This window comes from Camellia sinensis, chromosome 12 (assembly GCF_055761805.1).
Source record: "Camellia sinensis isolate YWXY chromosome 12, ASM5576180v1, whole genome shotgun sequence".
NCBI classification, from domain to species: domain Eukaryota; kingdom Viridiplantae; phylum Streptophyta; class Magnoliopsida; order Ericales; family Theaceae; genus Camellia; species Camellia sinensis.
In genome coordinates, this window is record NC_138972.1 from 144,473,238 (window position 1) to 144,495,072 (window position 21,835).

The 21,835-nt window shown below is 43.5% G+C and overlaps 3 protein-coding genes across 3 annotated transcripts; all 3 read left to right on the forward strand.

Moving 5' to 3' along the window:
• Positions 1-3,055: 3,055 nt before the first annotated feature.
• Positions 3,056-3,790, forward strand: LOC145803956 (uncharacterized). The gene has a single exon (XM_082897348.1). The coding sequence runs from the start codon at positions 3,056-3,058 to the stop codon at positions 3,788-3,790; it is 735 nt and encodes a 244-aa protein (XP_082753474.1).
• Positions 3,791-3,850: 60 nt separating this feature from the next.
• On the forward strand, positions 3,851-4,405 carry LOC145803957 (uncharacterized). Its single transcript, XM_082897349.1, has one exon. It carries the CDS (start codon positions 3,851-3,853, stop codon positions 4,403-4,405), a length of 555 nt encoding a protein of 184 aa, XP_082753475.1.
• A 3,101-nt stretch (positions 4,406-7,506) lies between these two features.
• LOC145803958 (uncharacterized) lies at positions 7,507-7,902 on the forward strand. Its single transcript, XM_082897350.1, has one exon. The coding sequence runs from the start codon at positions 7,507-7,509 to the stop codon at positions 7,900-7,902; it is 396 nt and encodes a 131-aa protein (XP_082753476.1).
• The last annotated feature ends 13,933 nt before the right edge of the window (positions 7,903-21,835 follow it).

Genomic DNA, 21,835 nt, shown 5'->3' on the forward strand with positions numbered 1-21,835 from the left:
CCCACCTCGAACCGCCCACAGGCCGCGGGCCAAAATTCCACCCCTACTACTTATTAGGTGTTGAAACAAATGAATAGAGTGTAACACAATACCTTTCTATATGTAGTGTTATTAATCTATAAAAATTATAAATAAAATTAAGTAGACAACTCTTATTTGTCATTAATTAATTTAATTATGTTGTCAATTATCTTTAACCATTATCAATCACCTCTTATCTTCAGTGACTGACAACCAACTCCGGTTACCACATCTATCTCGAATCACTATTTTTTATCATCACAATCATATTCAGCTATTTCTATTCTTTCTAAGTAAATACTCTTTTCACTTATTTTTAAAATAAATTTTTAATACACGTGTATGCCAAACAAGTTTTGTGTTATCACTCCTCTAATTTCTCATGGTTTATAAATTAAAAAATTATACAAAGTCTGTTTTGCACACTTTAATTTGAATTTTTTTTTTTTCGACAATTTCCCCCCAGTTAATTACTTTAAGATAACTCTCAATCAGGTTGAGAATCATGGCTATATATGTAGAAAAATGAGTGAGACTACTAAAAAGAGGAGCATTAATAGTTTTAAAGTGGTGTGGGTCTCACAAGATAGGATGTTTTGTTCTTGTATTTTTTATTTATTTATTTATTTATTTTTGAATTTCCACCTTATTAGTGGTCAATTAATGCTTTCAAATTAGTGGGATGAATCATTGTTGATATATGTACGTAGGGTTTCAAAAAATATGGCTTGATGTGAAAGGTTAAGGCCTATAAATTGTAGCTTCTTGTGGGTAGGTGATGGTCAGGTGGCTACGAGACGGTCCCAAAAAGATAATGTCATGAATCTCAATTTTTTTATTAAATAAATAATTAAATGTTTTATATGAGTATGGAGTCTATAATTTTGTAAATTTCACATTTATATGAAACATTTAATCATCTGTTTAATAAAAAATTTAAAACTTATAACATTTTTCCGTCCCAAAATGCATTTAACTTGAGTCAAATGAGCATATGTATCCTACATTAATTTGAGACCTTTGAGAGATGGAAAAGATGGGCATTGAGAGGGGAGATTTGCGCCGTTAGTACGGCCGAGCTAAGATAGGGCGGGTCGTGACAGACCTTATGGCGCCGTGCTATTTCCTCTATCGAGAGGGCCGGTTGGTCTGTTTTGCTCGGTCGAAAAGATCGGCTGACCAGGCGTGAACTAAGCCTGGCCGAGCTGCGACTAGCAAACATTCGGCAGGGCACACAGCCAAGTGGCGAGACCGGGCTGCGGGTAGCTCGGGCTAAACTATGGACAAGTGAGGGATGGCACGTCTCTGACCGGTTAGCCGAGATGGGTAGATTCCAGATAACCTCGGATAAAGGTAGAACGGACGGAGGCCGGCATGCCTCGCGACCGGTATGCCACGATAAACCGGTCAACACCAGCCCGGCCCATGAGCATCACCCCTCTGCCCCTTTGCCAAGGGGCAGTCCGGTGGGGCATAACGCGGTTGAGTGCCTGTAGTGATAGTTCTTCGCGAGAGATAGGCCGGTCGTGGTACTGCGATCAGGTGTGCCACCTGGGCCAATGGCACGAGGGAGAGGACATCTGCTCCACGCATGCCTCAATACCGTTAGACAATTCTGCGTGTACTGGTGGGAGGACTAAGCCTGTATACGCGTAAGGTGGTGAGAGGCGAGCACTGCCACCTGTCTTGGGAAGGACAGCAGAGGTAGTGCGCGCATAATGTTGAGGCTGCATGGCCAGCCTTGAAATAGGGAGAAGGACGAACGTTAGAGGTATGCAACTTCTCCCCCAAAAGAAAATACTCTCTCTCTGTCTGTCTTCTCCTTCCTCAAGTGGACTGACTTGATCGTCGGAGGGTCTATCCGGCACACCACCGCCGGGCAGCTCACCGTTTTTGTGTTACCAGGTAGACGCTGTCAAGAGAAGCTTGGAGTACAAGGAGTACGGAAAGCAGAGGATATTTCGTCCCCGTACAATTGGCGCCGTCTGTGGGAAGTTTTTGATACTCAACCCTTGTTCTTAGAGCTTCTTCAACCATTTCCATGGCCAACAACGGCGAAGCCCCACTGTCCGTCGTCGATGGCGTCACACCTGAGTATGTCCGCTTGAGAGAAGGTCCTCCGAATATTCCAGCCATGGCGGGCCTAGAGACTCCTTCGCGAAGTGCGCGAGACAAACACGAGAGGAGTACTGATGACTCGCAGAGTCCTGAGGGCCGCCAACGCCGGGGGGAGTCCCATGCGCAGCGCTTGGAGCACAAACTCAAGGACCAAGACGTCGTCATTCGCAAGATGGCAGCGAAGATGGAGCTGCTGAAACACCAGATTAAAGGGAAGGGTGTTGCTGGAGAGGGCAACCTCAATGAGCGCACCCCGTCCCCTCGTTGTAGCAGTCGCCGCCAGGGGAGGACTCACTCTCTCTCCATCACCAGGAACTATGAGGTTGGAGGTTCCGACCAAGGAGAGGGCATGTCCCTCTCTCGCGACAGCACCTACCGCCCCTTACGCCTGACGCCGACGTCGGGATCCCCTTTCTCCACACGTTCCAGGGACTTGAGGGATGTATTGGAGGAGAGGGCGCGCCGTTGGGAGGCTCGGAGAGTGCCGGCATTGCAGAGGTTAAGCGCTCCAGTTCGTTACAGTGAGGAAGTGGCGATGCTAGCCCCCAAAGTGATAGCCACTGCGCTGGTGGACAAAGAGCTGGCGCGACTTACAGCCACGCCGCTGTCTCCAGAGATTGAGAGTACGTCACTCCCCGCCGGATTCCACCAGCCAAAGTTCACTTTGTACGACGGCAAGACGGATCCATACATGCATGTGAGCCATTACCGGCAAGTAATGGCTGGACACCGGTGGAATGACACCTTGATGTGCCTTATATTCCTAGCAAGCTTGGGAGAGCTAGGTTTGAAATGGTTCGAAAGACTCCCGGAGGAGAGTATTGAGGGGTGGTAGCAACTAGCGGAAACCTTCGTCACCAGATTCAAAACCAACACACGAACGCCGAAGGAGGTCGACCATCTCCTGGGCGTCAAGATGGAGTCTTCATGTTCGTTGAAGGCATACAATACGAAATACTGGGAAACTTACAATGAGATCCTCGACTGCCCCACCAATCTGGCGATCACTCAGTACAAACGGGGTCTCCCAGTCGGACATAGGCTGCAAGATTCACTCACGATGCATCAACCCACAACCATGGAGTCATTGATGCAGCGGATCAATGAGCACATTCGTGTAGAGGATGATGCCGCCTCTGCGACCGAGAAGGCTAATCCGGTCGCGGCGGACAGAAGGGTTGTGGGGAAAGTTCACTCGGTTGGGCAGGAGGATAACCGCCCAAACAACCGGTCGAAAGACCAGCGCCATGGTTCAAACCGTGATGACAGAAACAAGGGCCGCCGAAACGACCGGTCTGACCCTCCCCGTGATGCAGCGGAGGATGCCAAAAGAAAATTGAAGGCGCGGACTGGGATCACCACGGTATTTAAAATCCCCATCTTCCGCATTTTGAGCGAGATTCGAGGTGAACCCTTCGTCTGTTGGCCGGCCAAGTTGGGGAGTGCGCAGAGGGGCTTCAATTCAAAATATCGCTGCACCTTTCATGAAGAACGAGGGCACCGAACAGAGGACTGCTTGCCGCTCAAACAACACTTAGAGGAGTTGGTGGCGGCGGGGCATCTTGACCAATACATAGATGGGGGCATCAAGGCCACGCCAGCGGACCAAGCCGAGCCAAACGTCCTGGCCGCCCTAGAAGCGCCCCCGTAAGGTGTAATCAACGTCATCCACGGTATCATTGAACCGGCTAGGGTTTGTGAGCTGAGAGGGATGATCAAGAAGGCTGAGCACATGAGGGAAGTGCTCTCTGTTCAGCCTGCTGTGAAGAAGGGAAAGACCGAAGAACGGGACATCCTTTCATTCTCAACCAAGGACTTGGAAAGAGTTCAGATGCCGCACAATGATGCTTTAGTAGTCACTCTTCGCGTCAAAGACTTTGACATCAAGAGAATCTTGATCGACCAGGGGAGTTCGGTAGAAATTATGTATTATGACGCGTTTAAACAAATGAAGATGGAAGACAAGGACTTGGCCCCCGCAACGTCCCCTTTGGTCGGCTTCAACTCACAGCCAGAATGGCCAATCGAAAAGATTATTTTGCCGGTCAAAACGGGATCAGTCGTAAAGCAAGTAGAGTTCTGGGTGCTTAAAGTTCCATCAACTTACAACTTGATCTTAGGCAGGGGTTGGCTACACGCCATGCAAGCAGTTGCTTCGACCTTCCACCAAGTCATGCGCTTTCCGGCACCGAGCGAACAAATAGAGGAAGTTTGGGGGGACCAGGTGATGGTGAAACAATGCTTCGTTGCGGTAAATGGCAGCTGAGCGGCTAAAGGGTTTGTCCAAATGATTGAACGGCCCGAGGGTAATGAGGCCCTTGAAGACGTAGGAAGAAAGGCTGAGGAAAAGTCGGTCGAAGATTTGATGGAAGTGCGCATTGACGAGAACGATCCAACTGAATTCTTCCTCTTGGGATCATCCTTGTCTAGCGCTGAGCGGATGGATTATGTCAACTTCTTGGTTTCCAATTTGGAGGCCTTTGCCTGGACGCCTTACGACATGCCTGGCATCGACCCGAGCTTCATTTGTCATCAGTTGAATGTCTTCCCTAATGCACGGCCAGTTATTCAAAGGACGCGCCGCTCAGCCTTGCACCATGCTGAAGTGGTCGCAGAGGAAGTAAAGAATTTGTTGGAAGTTGGGGCCATAGAGGAGGTGCAGTACCCTCGGTGGATATCCAACACGGTGGTTGTTCCGAAGAAGAACGGCAAGTGGCGAGTCTGCGTTGACTACAAGACTGTCAATCGAGCTTGCCCCAAAGATAGCTTTCCCCTCCCACGAATTGACCAGCTGGTGGACTTAACCGCTGGCCATCAGAGGTTTAGCTTCCTAGACGCATATCGCGGCTACCACCAGATAGCCATGTATAAACCAAACAGAGAGATCACGTTGTTCACAACCCCCAGAGGCTTATATTGCTACAAAGTCATGCTGTTTGGACTAAAGAACGCCAGGGCGACTTTTCAGAGGATGGTAACGAAGATGTTCGCTCCTCTTCTGGGCCGAACAATGGAGGCCTATATCGACGACATGGTGGTGAAGAGTAAGGAGAAGTCTCGACACCTCGCCGACCTTGCAGAGATGTTCGCTATACTTAAGCTCCACAAGCTTCGTTTGAACGCCACAAAGTGCGCCTTCGGAGTTGGCACCGGAAATTTTCTGGGTTTTCTAGTCACAAATCGAGGGATTGAAGCTGACCCATCGCAGATCATGGCCATACAAGACCTGGAGCGTCCCAACTCCACGAAGGACGTGCAACATCTTGTCGGGATGGCAGCCGCGTTGAACAGATTTATCAGCCGGTCTTCTGATCGTTGCAGGCCCTTCTTTAAAACTCTGAAGTCCAAGTTCTTCTGGGATGACGAGTGCGACTACGCACTAGCAGACTTGAAAGCATATCTCTCATCAGCCCCTATTTTGGTCACACCTCAGCCAGGCGAAAAGTTGTACCTTTACTTGGCTGTCTCTCAACACGCAGTCAGCGCGGTATTGGTGCGTGCTGAAGGCATCCAGCACCTACCGCTCTTCTATGTAAGCAAGACTCTTCTCCCAGCCGAAACGAGATATCTTCCCTTGGAAAAATTGGCGCTGGCCCTAACGATGGCGTCAAGAAAGCTGGCACACTATTTTCATGCCCTTACAATAGTTGTATTAACCGAGTTCCCGCTTAAAGTGCTTTTTGAAAAGGCAGACTTCACTGGGAGAATTTTGAAATGGGCCATGGAATTAGGACAATATGACATCAAGTTCCGACCGTGCACCGCAATCAAGGCTCAAGCACTTACCGACTTTGTGGCGGAATTTGCCCCTGGGATGCATCCAGTATGCCCTTGCGGATTTAGCACAACCCATGGTTCTGGCAACAGAAACGAGTGTTGGTTCGCAGGTAGGAAAAGGGACGAGCACAACCGGACTAACAAAGTCCGACGATGATGAACCCAACCAAGACAAGGAAAGGGACCAGGATGAACCGATTAGAGACTTGGAAATGAAAAGCTCCCAGAACCCCTCTGATTGCTAGAAGTTGTTTATTAGCGAGATATGGAAGCTCTTCGTTGATGGGGCGTCCAACAGACATGGGGCCGGGCTGGGCCTTGTGCTAAACTCACCGGACGGGCTGATCATCGAGCAGGCAATTACACTCGGCTTCCCAGCATCCAACAACGAGGCTGAGTATGAAGCTCTCCTTGTCGGACTAAGAAGCGCGCTGAGAATGAAAGCCACAGCCCTTATGGTATTTAGTGATTCCAAGTTGGTGGTCAATCAGGTCTCAGGGGAGTATGAAGCAAAGGACGAAAGAATGGCCAAGTATCAGGCGCTGGTACGCGCAGAGATCAAGAAGTTCGTTGCAATAAGGTTGGAACAAATCGACCGCGAGGAAAACAGCACGGTTGATCAATTGGCCGGGCTTGCTTCTGCTCAGACAGCTTTTCCTAACCCCTTGATGATAGAATTTTTACCACGGCCAAGCATTGAGGAACCAGAATCAGCCGAGGTACTCTGCACCGACTTGGGCCCTTCTTGGATGGATCCTATCATCGCCTTCCTAAAAGATAGAATTCTACCAGAAGAAAAGAAGGCGGCACACAAGATCAAGGGCAAAGTCAGAGCGGTTTTGGCTCTCCTTGTCCGGGGCCTTGTACAAGAAATCTTTCACCGGCCCGTATTTGAAATATGTCCACCCCACCAAGGTGAAGGCTTTTCTCTATGAGATACATGAGGGCATTTGTGGCAGCCATACTGGGGGCAGATCCTTGGCTTACCGAGCAATTTCTCAGGGTTATTGGTGGCCGCGCATGCAGGCAGATGCGCAAAAATATGTTCGTAAGTGCGAGAAATGTCAGAAGTTCGCCCACCAGATCCACCATCCGGCTAGAGATTTGCTTCCTCTCACAAGTCCTTGGCCGTTCGCGCTTTGGGGGTTGGATATTGTTGGGCCACTCCCAGCTGCACCGGGCAACCGTAAGTTCTTCATTGCCGCCACCGACTATTTTACCAAGTGGGTTGAGGCCGAGCCACTAGCGACCATAAGGGAAAAGGACGTGAAGAAGTTTGTATGGCAAAACGTGATCACCCATTTCGGTATACCTAAGGCCCTCATCTCGGATAACGGCGCTCAATTTGATGGTAAACTCTTTCGCGAAATTTGCGAAGCGTTGAAGATCGAGTTCTACAATTCGACGCCGGCCTATCCTCAGTCAAATGGTCAAGCAGAGGCCTCAAACAAGACCATCCTGGACGGGCTGAAGAAGCGGCTTGAGAAGGCTAAGGGCAAGTGGGCTGAAGAACTCCCTAATGTGCTCTGGGCATACCGCACTACGCCAAGGCGGTCAACCGGGGAAACACCATTTGCTTTGGCCTACGGCATGGAGGCCGTCATCCCGTTGGAAATTGGCATGCCAACCATCCGCTCTGAAAGTTTCCAGCCAGATCTGAATAGTGAAGCGGTGGCATTGGAGTTGGACCTTGCTGAAGAAAAGAGGGAGCAAGCATTGATCCACATAGCGGCTTATCAACAAGAACTCTCCAAAAAGTACAATAAGGTTGTGCACCCCAGGATGTTCAAGATCGGGGACTGGGTATTAAGAAAGGTGCTTGGCAACACAGTGGTCTCTGGCGAAAGAAAGCTCGGTGCGAATTGGGAAGGACCATACAAGGTGATTGGTCTTGCTGGTAAAGGGGCGTACCATCTAGAAGATATAGATGGCAAGGCTGTCCCCAGACCATGGAATACGGCCAACCTTAAGGTCTTTTACTTTTAAGATGTAATTTGCTTGTGTTGTTTAGCTTTTTTAGACCTTTAGCCTTTTGGCACTTAATGTAAAGGATAGCAATGCTTTTGTAATGAAAAATAGCCCTCTTGTTGTTTGGAATTACATCTTTGTACAATGGATTCGCAAGGACGCAAGGCAATTATGAATATCAGGGGCAAGAGACCGACCTGAATGGGACCGGACTAGTTTCCTCTCGCCGGAATGAATGCAGACCGCACAAAAAGTTGGTGCATTGTCTGATGATGTAATTGGCGTATGGACCCATTCGCATTAGGGCCGAGATAGTTTTGCTCGCCCGGTTGAAATGTTGGCGTCATGACCAACTTAACTGAAACATTGGTGTTTTGCCCAGTGTAAGGGCCGAGCTGATTTTGCTCGGCCCAGTGGACATATTGGTGTTTTGCCTAATATGGAAAATGAGCGGAGTTTGCTCGGCAGAATTCGGAATGTTGGAATTTTTTCCAACCGATAAGAAGCCGAGCAGAATTTGCTTGGCCTAAAAGAAATGTTGGTGGCTTACCCAACTTAAAAGGCGAGCTGATTTTGCTCGGTCACGTCGAAATTGCATGAAATTTACAAACAAATTAAGGCCGAGTAGATTTTGCTCGGAAGATTTAAAACGTCAGCTCATTTGAAAGTTCATGGAACCGAACTACTAGTTCTGATTAGAAAATGTTTGAGGTGATTTTAGCTCAAATTGTACCTCACAGCCGACCTGGCGTTGTGAATTGTCAACAATTGAATCAAGGAATCCATGCAGATGCAAACCGAACAGAAATAGAAGATAAGCGAGCAAAAAGTCAAAAATCTTCATTGATAAAGGAAATTTAAGTACAAGACGGGGGGAACATAGCCCGGTTACATTAAAAAAAAAAAAACGGTCAATCCAACTCTACGTCAACCGTTTGTTCGGCGACTTGCACAGTTTGCTCGGCCTTTTCCACATTGTGCTTGGGCAGGTTTTCTTCGGCGTCATCGTCAGTGCCTTCCACCACGGCAACATCCCGATCAGCCTCTTCCTCCGCATCTGGAGATGCTTCGAGAGGATTTTGTTCGGCTAGTTTCGCGGCGGCGGCTTCTTCCTCGGCCTCTTTCCTTGCATCCGTGATGAGTCGGTTTTGGGTGGCCTTGGAGTACGCCTGCATGTAGACCGGGATATAGGCAGCAGGTGGATTGATGAACATGTCAGAATCCTGACCAAGACCAACTTTCTCCACAGCAGCTTTCCAGCCGCACTGGAAAAAGATGTCCTTGGTCGCTTGGACCTGCTGTTCGTAGGTCTTCTCGCCCTGCGCGTATCCCCAGTCTTCTGCATCATCTACGGCCTTGTCCTTCTCGGCTTTGTGCGCGTCGCGCAGTTTCCTCAGCTCGGCGAGATACCGAGCCTTCGTCGACTTCACGGCCCGAAGTTTGTCCTTGTTAGCTCGGTCAACCTTTTGGCTCAGGATATCTCGCTCGGCCTCAACTGCTTCCTGCGCAGCTTTAAGCTTCGCTATCTCGGCCTTTTGTGCCCCATTCTCAGCTATGGCATCCGGCAGGCTCTGCCGCACTTTGATTATTCGGTCGTGGGCCAAATAGTTCTTTTGCGCGGCCTGAAAACAAGTGAGAGATCGTCAGTATTCGAAAAACTGAGCAAAAACGAGCAAACAGTTTGACATAAAAAATGGAGACCTTACCAGCACTATGGATTTCGCCGCCGAACGGAGGACCTTGAGGTCGGAAAGCTCGTCGTGTTTTTTCATATCAGCGGGCAAGATCAACCCCTTGGTCAAATTAAAACCAAGCGAGTAGTCCTTGTCCGCGTAGACAAAGTCTTCAGCAGAAACTGCTCGGCCCTGGTATTTGAACTCGGGCGCCCAGACCGGAGGGGTGGCTGGGCCCTTGGATTTGCCGGTCCGTGGTTGCTCGGTCTGGTCCCCGAGCTCGGTAGAGACACGATCGGTAGAGTCTTCATCCGCCAGACGAGGCCCGGTTTGCTCGTTCGTCGGCCGCTTCTTGGACCGACCAACCGGCTGCTCGTTGGCAAGCGCCAGTACTGCCCCTTCTTACTGCACGGCGGGTGTGGAGGATGTCCCCCCGGTTGCCTCTAGTTTTTGGAACTCGTCTTCTTCCCCGGTGATCAGGGACTTGATGGCCCTGATTTTCGCCATTTCTTGCTCGGCGGTGAGTGGAATAAGCCTGATCGGCGGTAAGTCTGGATCCGGTTCTGGGGTTGGCGCACACAGAAAATCGGTAACCCGGCTCTTGCGCGGCGCGGTGTAGTGGTAGGTCTGTTCGAAGCCGAGTAATTTCACAGCCTCCCTCTCCTCGGTAGGATGGCGCAGCAGGGCTCTGATGGCCTCTTGGTTGGCCTGGTGGTAGTCTGCTGCTAGATGCTTATCTGCAAAAAGAAGACAAGTGTTAGATCGGCACGGAAGGTAATTGATGCATAAAGAAAATAGCGCGGTCAACCAAGCAACTCACCGGCACTGCCAAAATCCTTTCTAATATACCATCCCGGTATGGGTGCCTCGGTGTCCTCATAGCGACCGGACACCCACAAGAAGTCGTCGTCGTTGGTCTCCTTGTCCGGGTTACCCTCTATTAATTTTGCTCGGCCCTTCTTCACTTTGAGGTACCAGCAAAACCCGCTCTTATTTCTACTAAGACTATACTGATGGAAAATTTCAGCCAGACCGAGATTGAGACCAAGCCTCCAGTTCAGTTCGGCGACCCCGTTTATTATTTTGTAAGTGTTATTTGAAACTTGGGTTGGGCAAAGCCTTGTCTGCCTCAAAAACTCGCAGATCAAAGGCTGGACCGGGAAGCGGAGTCCTCCCTCTACTATTGACACGACCGTAAAGGGGCACCGGTCTAGATCTCCCCAAGGGGTGTCTCCCTTTTTGGCGAGCTCTAAGACGACGTCATTTGGGATGTTGTAATCCCTGCGAAACTCGGCCATCGCACCGGGCGAGCTAACCATATAGCGGTACTTCCCCATCTATCTCGGTTTTATTTGATATAGTGTATATCTCGGTCAAAAACGTTGGTGGGTCTGCTCGGACTTTAAGCTCCACCAATTAGTGCTGGACTGGCTTGGCCGGTCCTATTTGTTCTGCATGTTAAAAAATAATTCCAAGGGTTAGCACGGCATAAATTGCGCGGCCCCTATGGGAATTGGCTCAGTGAAGGGATTATTGGTGTTTGGCCAGTTCGATCCCTACCTCGGCTATGCTACTTGGTCGATTTCCTAGTTCAATTCTAACTCTCCACTTCTGGCTCGGGTAAGGTCCAGAAAAGAGATTCAGAGAAGTTACAGCTCGGTTAAGGTTTGAAGTGGAGATCTCAAGTTTTAGCTCGGCGAGTTCCTACATACCGATCTAACTAAGTGTCTAGCTCGGTTGAGACCTCAACAATAAGCCACAAACCATTTTTGATCGGTTGAAGGCATAATTACGGATCTAAATGAGCATTTAGCTCGGTCGTGCACAGTGTTCATCCTGTTCATCTTGTTCATCCTAAGTTCAAGGTTCGTTTGTTCGAACCAAGGAGAAACGGGGGCACGATGGCCCCATATACCCATCCAGTTACAGTTTGCCCTATGATGTGCCAAGACCCCCCCATCAAGGAGATATTGGAAGGTTCCAAGCAAAGAAAATAAAGAATGAAAACACAAAAAATTGAAGGGCCTATAGGAAAAAGTAGTAAAGGGGTAAAAAACTCACCAAGAACGGATGCGAAGTGAAGCAGTCCCCGCAAGCTTGAACGCAGCTTCAGAAACGGTGAGTGAAATGAGAGGCAGCAGCTACGGTAGTGAAGGAAACAGAGTTTATGAGGTTAGGGTTTAGGCTCAAAGGAGAGGTGAACAGTAAAAGTCGAATTGACCCTTCATCTGTGCATAAAAATGGGGGAAAAACCCAAATGGCTGCGCCGTTTGAATTCTGTACATGCGGAGCAGCTGGCTGCACGACCCAATGGTGTGAAGCCACGTGGCACTGAGAACGCGTCTGTCAGTACGGTGATACGACGCTTGACAAGACTGCAGTAAAAATGACCGACCAAATGATATAGCTCGACGACAAATATCGCCCCAACCATGCTCGGCCAGGAAAGGATGCAATTCACTAACCGTTGGCTCAGTCACGGAGATAATCCCAATCACGATGACTCGGATGGGATTAAGGGGCAATTGAGAGGGGAGATTTGCGCCGTTAGTACGGCCGAGCTAAGATAGGGCGGGTCGTGACAGACCTCACGGCGCCGTGCTATTTCCTCTATCGAGAGGGCCGGTTGGTCTGTTTTGCTCAGTCGAAAAGATCGGCTGACCGGGCGTGAACTAAGCCTGGCTGAGCTGCGATTAGCAAACATTCGGCAGGGCACACAGCCAAGTGGCGAGACCGGGCTGCGGGTAGCTCGGGCTAAACTATGGACAAGTGAGGGATGGCACGTCTCTGACCGCCGAGATGAGCAGATTCCAGATAACCTCGGATGAAGGTAGAACGGACGAAGGCCGGCATGCCTCGCGACTGGTATGCCACGATAAACCGGTCAATACCAGCTCGGCCCATGAGCATCACCCTTCTGCCCCTTTACCAAGGGGCAGTCCGGTGGGGCATAGCGCGATTGAGTACCTGTAGTGATAGTTCTTCGCGGGAGATAGGCCGGTCGTGGTACTGCGGTCAGGTGTGCCACCTGGGCCAATGGCACGAGGGAGAGGATATCTGCTCCACGCATGCCTCAATACCGTTAGACAGTTCTGCGTGTACTGGTGGGAGGACTAAGCCTGTACACGCGTAAGGTGATGAGAGGCGAGCACTGCCACCTGTCTTGGGAAGGACAGCAGAGGTAGTGCGCGCATAATCTTGAGGCTGCACGGCCAGCCTTGAAATAGGGAGGATGACGAACGTTAGAGGTATGCAACTTCTCCCCCAAAAGAAAATACTCTCTCTTTATCTGTCTTCTCCTTCCTCAAGTGGACTGACTTGATCGTCGGAGGGTCTATCCGGCACACCACCGCCGGGCAGCTCACCGTTTTTGTGTTACCAGGTAGACGCCGTCAAGAGAAACTTGGAGTACAAGGAGTACAGAAAGCAGAGGATATTTCGCCCCCGTACAAGCATCAAACAAAATTGTGTCCTCAATATAAAACAAATTGTAAGATGGTTGGTAGACCCCCCCTACCTCCATTATTTGGGTGCCTTTCTTTTGACGAGTCTCATGATTTTGGGTTCTTTATAGAGGATATTCTATGCTTGTGGGATATAGTAAAATGTATTTTATAAAAATTGTGATTGGAAATATGATAAAATTTACGATTTTATACTAAAAATTGTAAAAATTACAAGACATGTGATATTTAATAATTGGTTTATAACACCAAACACGCGATGTACGCAATCACTGAGTAATTTTTCCCTCAACGGAATTTGATTTAACACATCCTCTCCCACTCACTATGGTTCCAAGAATGATTGGCACATATGAATACATTCATGCATCTTTCTCTATCTTTCACGGATTGAAATATTTCTAGGGGCCCCCAAAATTGCGCACACACAAAAGAAATAAAATAAAATAAAATAGAGCTGTATAAAGTGATGACATGTAACATGTTTTATACAATTGATGGGTAAGTCATGCTTCATAAATACATAACTTAGGGTGTTCACGTGTGGGTTTAATTCCATTTTAAGGTGAAGTTTCATTATTTATTGTTTTTTTTTTTTCTTTTTTTTTTTTACAAAAGTATGAAATTTTACATGATTTGATTTATTAATTATCAAAAAAAAAATTGATTGCAAATGTTAGAAACATTGAATGATTGTCAAGCAAAAAACTAAAATTAAAATATATAAAATTGTTTTGATTGTGAATGTTATGAATAAAAATTATAGTATAAAAAAATAAAATTACAATGTAAAAAGTTATTAAAGGTCTCAACTAGATTTTTTGCCTTGGATTAAATAGGTTTGAGTAGCCTCTGAATACAATAGACATATTTCATATCAATACAACTCGGGTGATTATTCAGTATTTTCGGAATATGAACATGTGATGCTCCATAAGGTTTTGATTGGTAGAAAGGGGTAGAAGTTCACGATTTATGTTAAGGATGAGGGAACAACATGGGACTAAGTAATTGGTAATTGACTTAAAGTATAACCACGTGATGTTCCGAGATTATTTAATAATTTCTCATACAACTCTCTGTCATAATGTACTCGTAATTCTATGTTGGGGGTTCAAGGTTAGAAAAAGTGATTAGAGAGGCAAACTTATGTTAATGGTCCAATAATGGCGGAAGTGGCTGGAGAATGAGTAGCAATAACTATCTGGGAATTGAAGAGAGTATAGCTAGGTGAAGATGAAGCAAAATGGCTCAAAGAGAAGTGTGTGGCAATACCAAATTGGGCAGTATCTCCCTTAAATCTCCAAAATTCCTCTCTTTGAACCTTGGGAAATGGGTCCTATTTATAGGCTTTTCCTTGGTACCAAGAAAACACCAAGTGGCCAAATAGAGAGAAGACATGTGTCCCAGAGGATCACATGAAATATTTTGCCTCGAGCCACCAAACTGAAGGTGCCACGTGTCCCTCTACATGTACTGTGTACTATCTGTTTGCCTCCGCAACTACCTTTTTTGAAACTTAGCAAGTGTAGTTGCATCGGGAGTGTTTGGCGCGGCAACTCCCTTTTTGGGCCTCAGCAAGTGCAATTGTTGTGAGAGTGTTTCCCTCTGCACTTGTCTTCTCAACTTGAACCTCTGCAAGTGCACTTGCAACGGTGAACCTCGCAGCTGCACTTGCCTTCTCAGTTCTATTTGGTCAATACATGCATTCTCAGGACTCCATTAGTCTGCTATTGACTATGTTCGTGCTCACTTCAGCGAAGCCTCCACCCTTAGCCATCTAACCACAAGCTCTTCAGCTTCCCAGGGCGAAGGCCACAGCCAGGCCTGCTATCAGCCATGTTGTGCTTTAGTACCAAACCTAAGGGAGCTTCCTTAGTCCTGCCTGTGCGACCAAGGCAGGTCCATGACTTGGGTAATGGAAAGGAAATCCCTTATACTCGAGTTGCCCTGCTCCCATCTTCGCGGGGTTGCCGCGGTAAACTGGTATTTTTGGACCTGCTATCAGCTCCAACCAGTAAGTCTTGGGGCTATCAGCGCCTAGTTAAATGAACTATGGGGCCTGCTATCACCCTTAGGCCAGTAATGCTTTGGGGCTTACTGTCAGTGCCAAGTATTAGCCTCTACTTGCAAAGGGAAGCCTCTCTCAAAGGCTGTTATCACCTTGGCAGGATATTCCCTCTGCAACTTAGTTGCTATAGTAGTAGTTGCTGCGGTAGTTATTCCCCGCGACAAGTTCAGACGACATAATCGAAGATATTAGAGATGGCGGCGTCGACAGAATGCCTCCACAACTTGGGCGCTGTGAGTATTGCCCCTGCAACTTAGTTGCCTCGGTATTCTCCTTCCCTCGGCAACTCCAGATGGTCGCGACATTAACATTACTTGAGATGGCGGCGGCACCGAAGATACTTGGAATGGCGGCACTGCAACAAAATGCCTCAGCAACTCTGTCGCTGCACATGTTCTCTGGGCAACTTCAAATGGCAGTGGAACCGAAGTTAATAGGAATGACGGCACTGAGACAAAGTGCCTCAGCAACTTTGTCGCTGCACATGTTCCCTCTGTAACTTCGTCGCTGCAGGTGTTGCCTCTGCAACTTGACTTGGGCATTTCTCATCGCTGAGTCCATTTGAAGCCCTGGTGGGTCAGACCTGCCTCGGCCCACTTGTTGGCCCACTTCCCTTGGGCTTTGGCCCATGCTCCTTTTTTATCCTTGGTCGCCTTCTCAGGCCAATCTTAGTGCTTGGGTCCATATTTAGTTTGAGGCTTAATTTCTGACCCTCTACATTCTATAATGTTGTGAGAATTTTGTGGCAACAAATTTATATATATATATATATATATATTCATTTTGACTAAAAATGCATTTGAACCAAAAAAAAAAAAGGATTAATTATATTAAAATATTTTGACCCCCTCAATTACAAAAATACATCACTTTTTACCCCCTCTAATTTCATTCAAAATGAGGTATTTATACAATTTTATAATAAAAGAGATCGAAATTACGAATATATAAATGAAGGGATAAAGATCATATATTATTAATAGTTGAGGAAATCTTAGCATAATTAATCTAAAAATTTAAGAATAAAATATCCATGGTATTAACCTTGACTATACCTAGCATAATGAAGTGTAATCAAGTCAGAAAGTAGTGTTAAACTTTCTAATGATGGAAACAAAATACCCCACCCGTAGGGGTGTAAATCTAGCCCGGCTCGACCCACGTCGGGCCTTGCGGGCTCCCGTCAAAATTCGGGCCAGGACGGACTAGCCCATGGGCCAAAAAGTTAAGCCTAGGCCCAGACCCAAGTCTAGGTCCAAACCCAGGGGTATTCAGCCCAGCCCAATGGGCTTGAGCCTAGCCTTGGGCTTGGATGGGCCTAACATTTTCTTCTTTTTTAAAAATTTTTTTACCAAAATTTTATTATTTTATATTAAAAAATACACTGGGTCTTAGGCGGGCCGGGCTTCGGGACGGGTCTAAGTGGGCCTTAAACGAGGCCGATAGGTTGGACCATGGGGCGGGACGGAGCGGGACGGGCTTTAAAACAATGGCCCAAACCTTAGTCTAGGGGCTCGGGCTAGGCTCGGGCCTAAACAGGCCAGGTCCATCTCAAATTGCGGGCGAAATTTGGACCACCTACGAGGTGGATCATTTTTACACCCCTACCCACCTGTGTCATATATGTGTATGTACATGTGCATGTCCTTACTCCTATAGAACAGTGAAATGTCACACTATGCACTAGAATAGAATCTACTTGTTAGGGTTGGCTAGCTAGACTTGGAAGATATATATAACAAGACAAACTGTTTGTTTATAAAGTTTGGCCCATGGTTTTAATGTTCATCCAAAGTCCTCTCGATTGAAAATGACACTAGTTTCCTTCGTTGAAAACCAAATTTTAGTTTTTTTTTTTTTTTTTTTAAATTTATTTTATTATTTTGATTTTTAGTAAATATTTTTTAAATTTTAAGTAATTTTTATTTTTATTTTTTTAGATACACATTACTTAGACATATCTAAATAATAAAATATTTGTAAAAAAGTATTTTAAAAAATTAATAAATATACAAAAATATGAAAAATATATTGAATTTATTTAGTAATTTTTTTTAAAATTTTTTTTACAGATATTATACTTTTTAAATGTATTTATGTCAGATGTGTCTAAAAATTAAAAAAAAATATATTTAAAACCAAATAATTTCCCATCATTGTCACTTATTTGTATGATTCATGCAAACATATGTGGTGGCAGAGTCATGAACATCATAATCATCATTATTTAAAATGTGATCAAATGTCTACATAAAGATGAGAACGAAATTACAACCAGACACACACAAAAAATATAAAGAAGCGTAGAAAAAGAAATGAGAAAAAGAAAGAAATAATATAAAATTATAAGAATTTTGTTTGGCAAAGTTAAAACATTTAAAATGATAAATTGTATGAATTTTGTTGAAAATGAAAGAGAAAGCATAAAGATTTAAGTCAAGTTTGGGAAGATCAAAATAATCTATTTTTTTATTTTTTTATCTTTTTTTATCATATCACCTCTTTATTTTTTTGTATATCTTTTTGTAAAAAGATAAAAGTACACTTATTTAGATCATTCCCAACAATCCCTAGAGAGCGTACTTACAAATTTAAAATAGTAAATAAATGCAAAAATATTCTTCATTTAAGAATAAAAGTGTAATTTTAAAAAAATTTAAGACTGGCACGTGGACTCCTTAAATCTAACGTGACTTTGCCAATACACAAATGGACAACAAAGATTTATTTGTGCCATGACTATTTCAGTAATACGAGTATCACTGAGCAGTGTTTTGAGTAGTCGGTAAAAAGTTGATTTTTAATGTTTTTTACCTAATAAAGTTAGCCTTTTGGGTAGTGACTTAGGTAAAAAAAATTTAATTTTTTTCACTAAAAAAGTTAAAAACTAGTTTTTTGCTAGCTTGCCAAAGCAAGCCTGAATATGTTCTTCATTGAAAATGCTGGTTTGGCAACTCTTAAAAAAATCAAAAAGTCAAAAAGTTGTCAAAAAAGTTAAAAAATTATCACTATTCACCAAAAAAATATATATATAAAAGATTAATATACATAATATTAAATACCAATCAACTTCACGGCAACCTATGTACAGACCCGAAAACATAGGAGTGAAAGGGAAAAAAAAATGTTACATGTGTGTTTCCAGTTCAAATTGGTAAGTAAAGTTGGGCCTATGGGGGCCCACTACAGGTCCTGTTTTTTTAATCAGAACTGTTAAATGTGTAGAACTCATCGAGTACTACATGCCTGCAAAAAAATCACGTCTATAGGATATCGCTAACTACATGATCAAATCAGTTTTGTATAAAAAATAGATGGTATTATAGTTTACATGTGACAAAAAAACTAACACGATCAAATAGCTATCAATATCCAATGAATGTTATTTTTTACAAGAATATAGTACTCGACGAGTTCTACACATTGAACGGTTCCGATTAGAAAAACAGGACCCGTGGTGGCTCCCACGTGCCGAACAACATCGTCCAATCAAAGGCCGAAGAGTAGGCAATCTTTTCCCATATCCTTTTCCACAGAGGCACTGCCCAACCGTACGGAATAATTAATTATCTTCTCCTACACACTTATTTATAAAATATTTTAATACACATTTTTTCATAAAAAGGTAAAAATTAACCCAAACATCCATATTTTTTCCTCAACTTTTTAGTCCAAAAAGATAAGAAGTGCACTTATTTAGACATCTCAAACAACCCTAGTTTCCATTTAGATTTATCATAAGTATTTTCTGTCATTATACTTGGTCTTTATTTTTTTTATTTTTTACCTCCGCAAAAATTCCAACAATTAGACTATCTATTCCAATGAGAATTGTTATGATTTTATGACTGTTGTACCGGCACCCAATAAACCTCTGTAATTTTTCCAATTGTTGTTTGATTGTCTATTATATATGAATTTTTTTATTTTGTTTGATATGTGAAACTAATAAATAATCACTCATATCTCGAATTTAATGGTTGGTATTCAAAAAGACCTATTTAAAAGTAATTCTCGATTATTAAAAATAATAATAATTACACTTTGGCTATTTGCATGAAAAAATGCAACATCTTATGACAAAGTTTTGTCCATGTGATTAAAAGGGATTAAAGTTAAAAGTAAATTTGAATTTGTTGAAGAGAAAACCAAAAATAAATAAATATAAATTTGAATTTGTTGAAGAGAAAACCAAAAATAAATAAATATATAAAGTAGAGAATAAAAGCCTTATTTTATTGTGAAAGCATCTCTAATGCATCCTCTATATCTTCAAATGTAGAGGATTTGTTGCTCCAACCCATCCTCCAAATCCATCTCTATTTGGGAGGAGGATGAGTTGGTCCTCCAAATATGAAGGGAGGATGAAAAATAGAGGATGTCCTCCAAAACACTATTTATTCTATATTTTTTATAGTATTACAAATAACTTTTAATATGTAAATTTAATTTTTATAAAATTGACATCATTAAAAAATGTGAAATCATACCTTTAAAATGAGTATAATATTAAATATATTTTACAAAAATTTTAAAATTAAATATTTATTAATGAACACAAATTACTTTTTGATGAAGGGAGGATGAAGAATTTTGAAGGTTTGTAATTGGAGTTTTAATAAATAATAATATATTCTATATTTATTTTTTGAATAAAAAAAATCATTTTCATCCTCTGGATAAAAGGATTGGATGGGAGATGTTCTGTGAGCACTTGACTTTATTCTCGTCCTCAAGTGTCCTTTTCCGTTGAGATTGTGCATGTGAACCAACAAAACGCACGGGATTCACTCTATAAAATAATAATAATAATAATAATTTATTTTTATTTTTGAGATAAAATGATAAAATAAAAATATTTTAATATCAAATAAATTTAATTTTATTTTAGAAATAATATCCACGAAAAATCTTAAAACATAAACAACTCAGATCATCCGTGATGAACATCATTGGCCCAAACTTCAATTCAAATAAAAACTAAAGAGAAGCCTTCCATAGGCTTATTTTAGGAAGAAAGTTAAAATCAGATTTTTTAATTTTTGTAATATTTTTTGAAGAAATGTATAAAAAAAATATAGGGATGATTTGACTCAAAAAAATTAATAAATTAATTTTTAACTTATTTTTCAAAATAAACCTTAATATATCTACATAACTTTATTATAAAAAGATCTAGTTATTTAGATCACATCTATAAAAAGATCGATGATTTTTTTAAAATCGTAACTGATTTTTTTGATGAATTAATTATGTTTTATTTTGTTTATTTTGTTTTTTTTTTTTCGTTTTGCTATATGATTTGTTTTACCTTTTGAAATCTTATTTCTGTATATTATTATTTTTAATATAAATATTTTTTTATATTCTCAAAAAAAAAATTCAATATAATAAAAACAACATTGAGATTGAGGCCTCGTTTGGCAAGAGGCTATTTTAGCCAATTAGTCAAAAAGTTACTAAATTAGCCAAAAAGCCAACAACCCATACCAAAAAGTCAAAGATTCTCTTTTCTCTCTACTTTTTGCACATCTTTTCGTAATTAGCCAAAAAATCATCCCAAACATACAAGTTTTTTTTACCTACCTTTTTAGCCAAATAGTCAAAAAGTTACTAAATTAGCCTGTTCCCAAACGGGGCCTGAGAGCTTTGGCATAGTTCTCTCGCAGGCACGCGTCCATGGAGGACCCATACGCCCACCCTCTTCTACCAAACAATACGCAGAATTTGGTACCTTGGCCTTACACGGGACATATATTTTTGAGTAAATTACCACTAAATCCTATATGGTAGAAAGTTAAACCATTTAGTCCTACAAGTTTTCTTATGCACCATTTAGTCCCACTATCTACATCGGCAACATCAACAAAATCATTAACATCATCAAAACATTAGCTACATTAGCAACATTAACTGCACCAATCGACAATATCAAACATTAACAAAACATCATAAAAACAAAAAAATGTGAACATAATCAATTTCCAGATCAATTCCTTCTGCAGTCTCGATTACAAATCAAAACACAAACAGATTGAACACGTACATATACGCGATCATATATATATATATATATAAAAGCCCTAAATGTCGACGATCAAATTATATACATATATATCTATATTGGCGGTTGGTGTTGAGATGTGGAGGAGATGGATCATTTGTATCAGCGGCGGAGAGGAGTGGTGGTGCTGGAGCCGTGCCCTCACTTGGCGGAGTTCCGATCGCGGCGTGGTGGTGCGAAGCCGTTCAGGGCGTTGCAGGAGTGTCTGAGGGTGCGCCCGCCAGGCCGTGCGGCGATCCGCAGAGACCCCAACGAGGTGCCGCGTTGCGCCTCCTGCGGCTCTTCCACACCGCCACGGCTCTATGCCTGTGAAGATTTCGAGAAGCCCAATCGAAGGCGATGATGAGGTCCATGACCAAATCACGAGTTAGGATTCCATCGGAGGGATAAAAGATGGGGATTTGGGGAGGAGTTGGGGATGATGGTGGAATATGGGTTTGGTTGTTGTCATCAGAAGAAGATGAAGATGCGAAAGAGGCCGAGGAGATGTGGGTTTTTGAGGTGTGTTCCGAATCAGATCTGGGTTTCGATCTGAGATGTTTTTAATGTTATGACGATGTTTGTTCAAAAAAATTGTTAGGATGATGTTTGACCAAAAAAAAATTTGTTATGATGATGATGTTTGATCAGAAAAAATTGTTTAATCGTTATTTTTGATGTTTGATAATATTTTAATTGT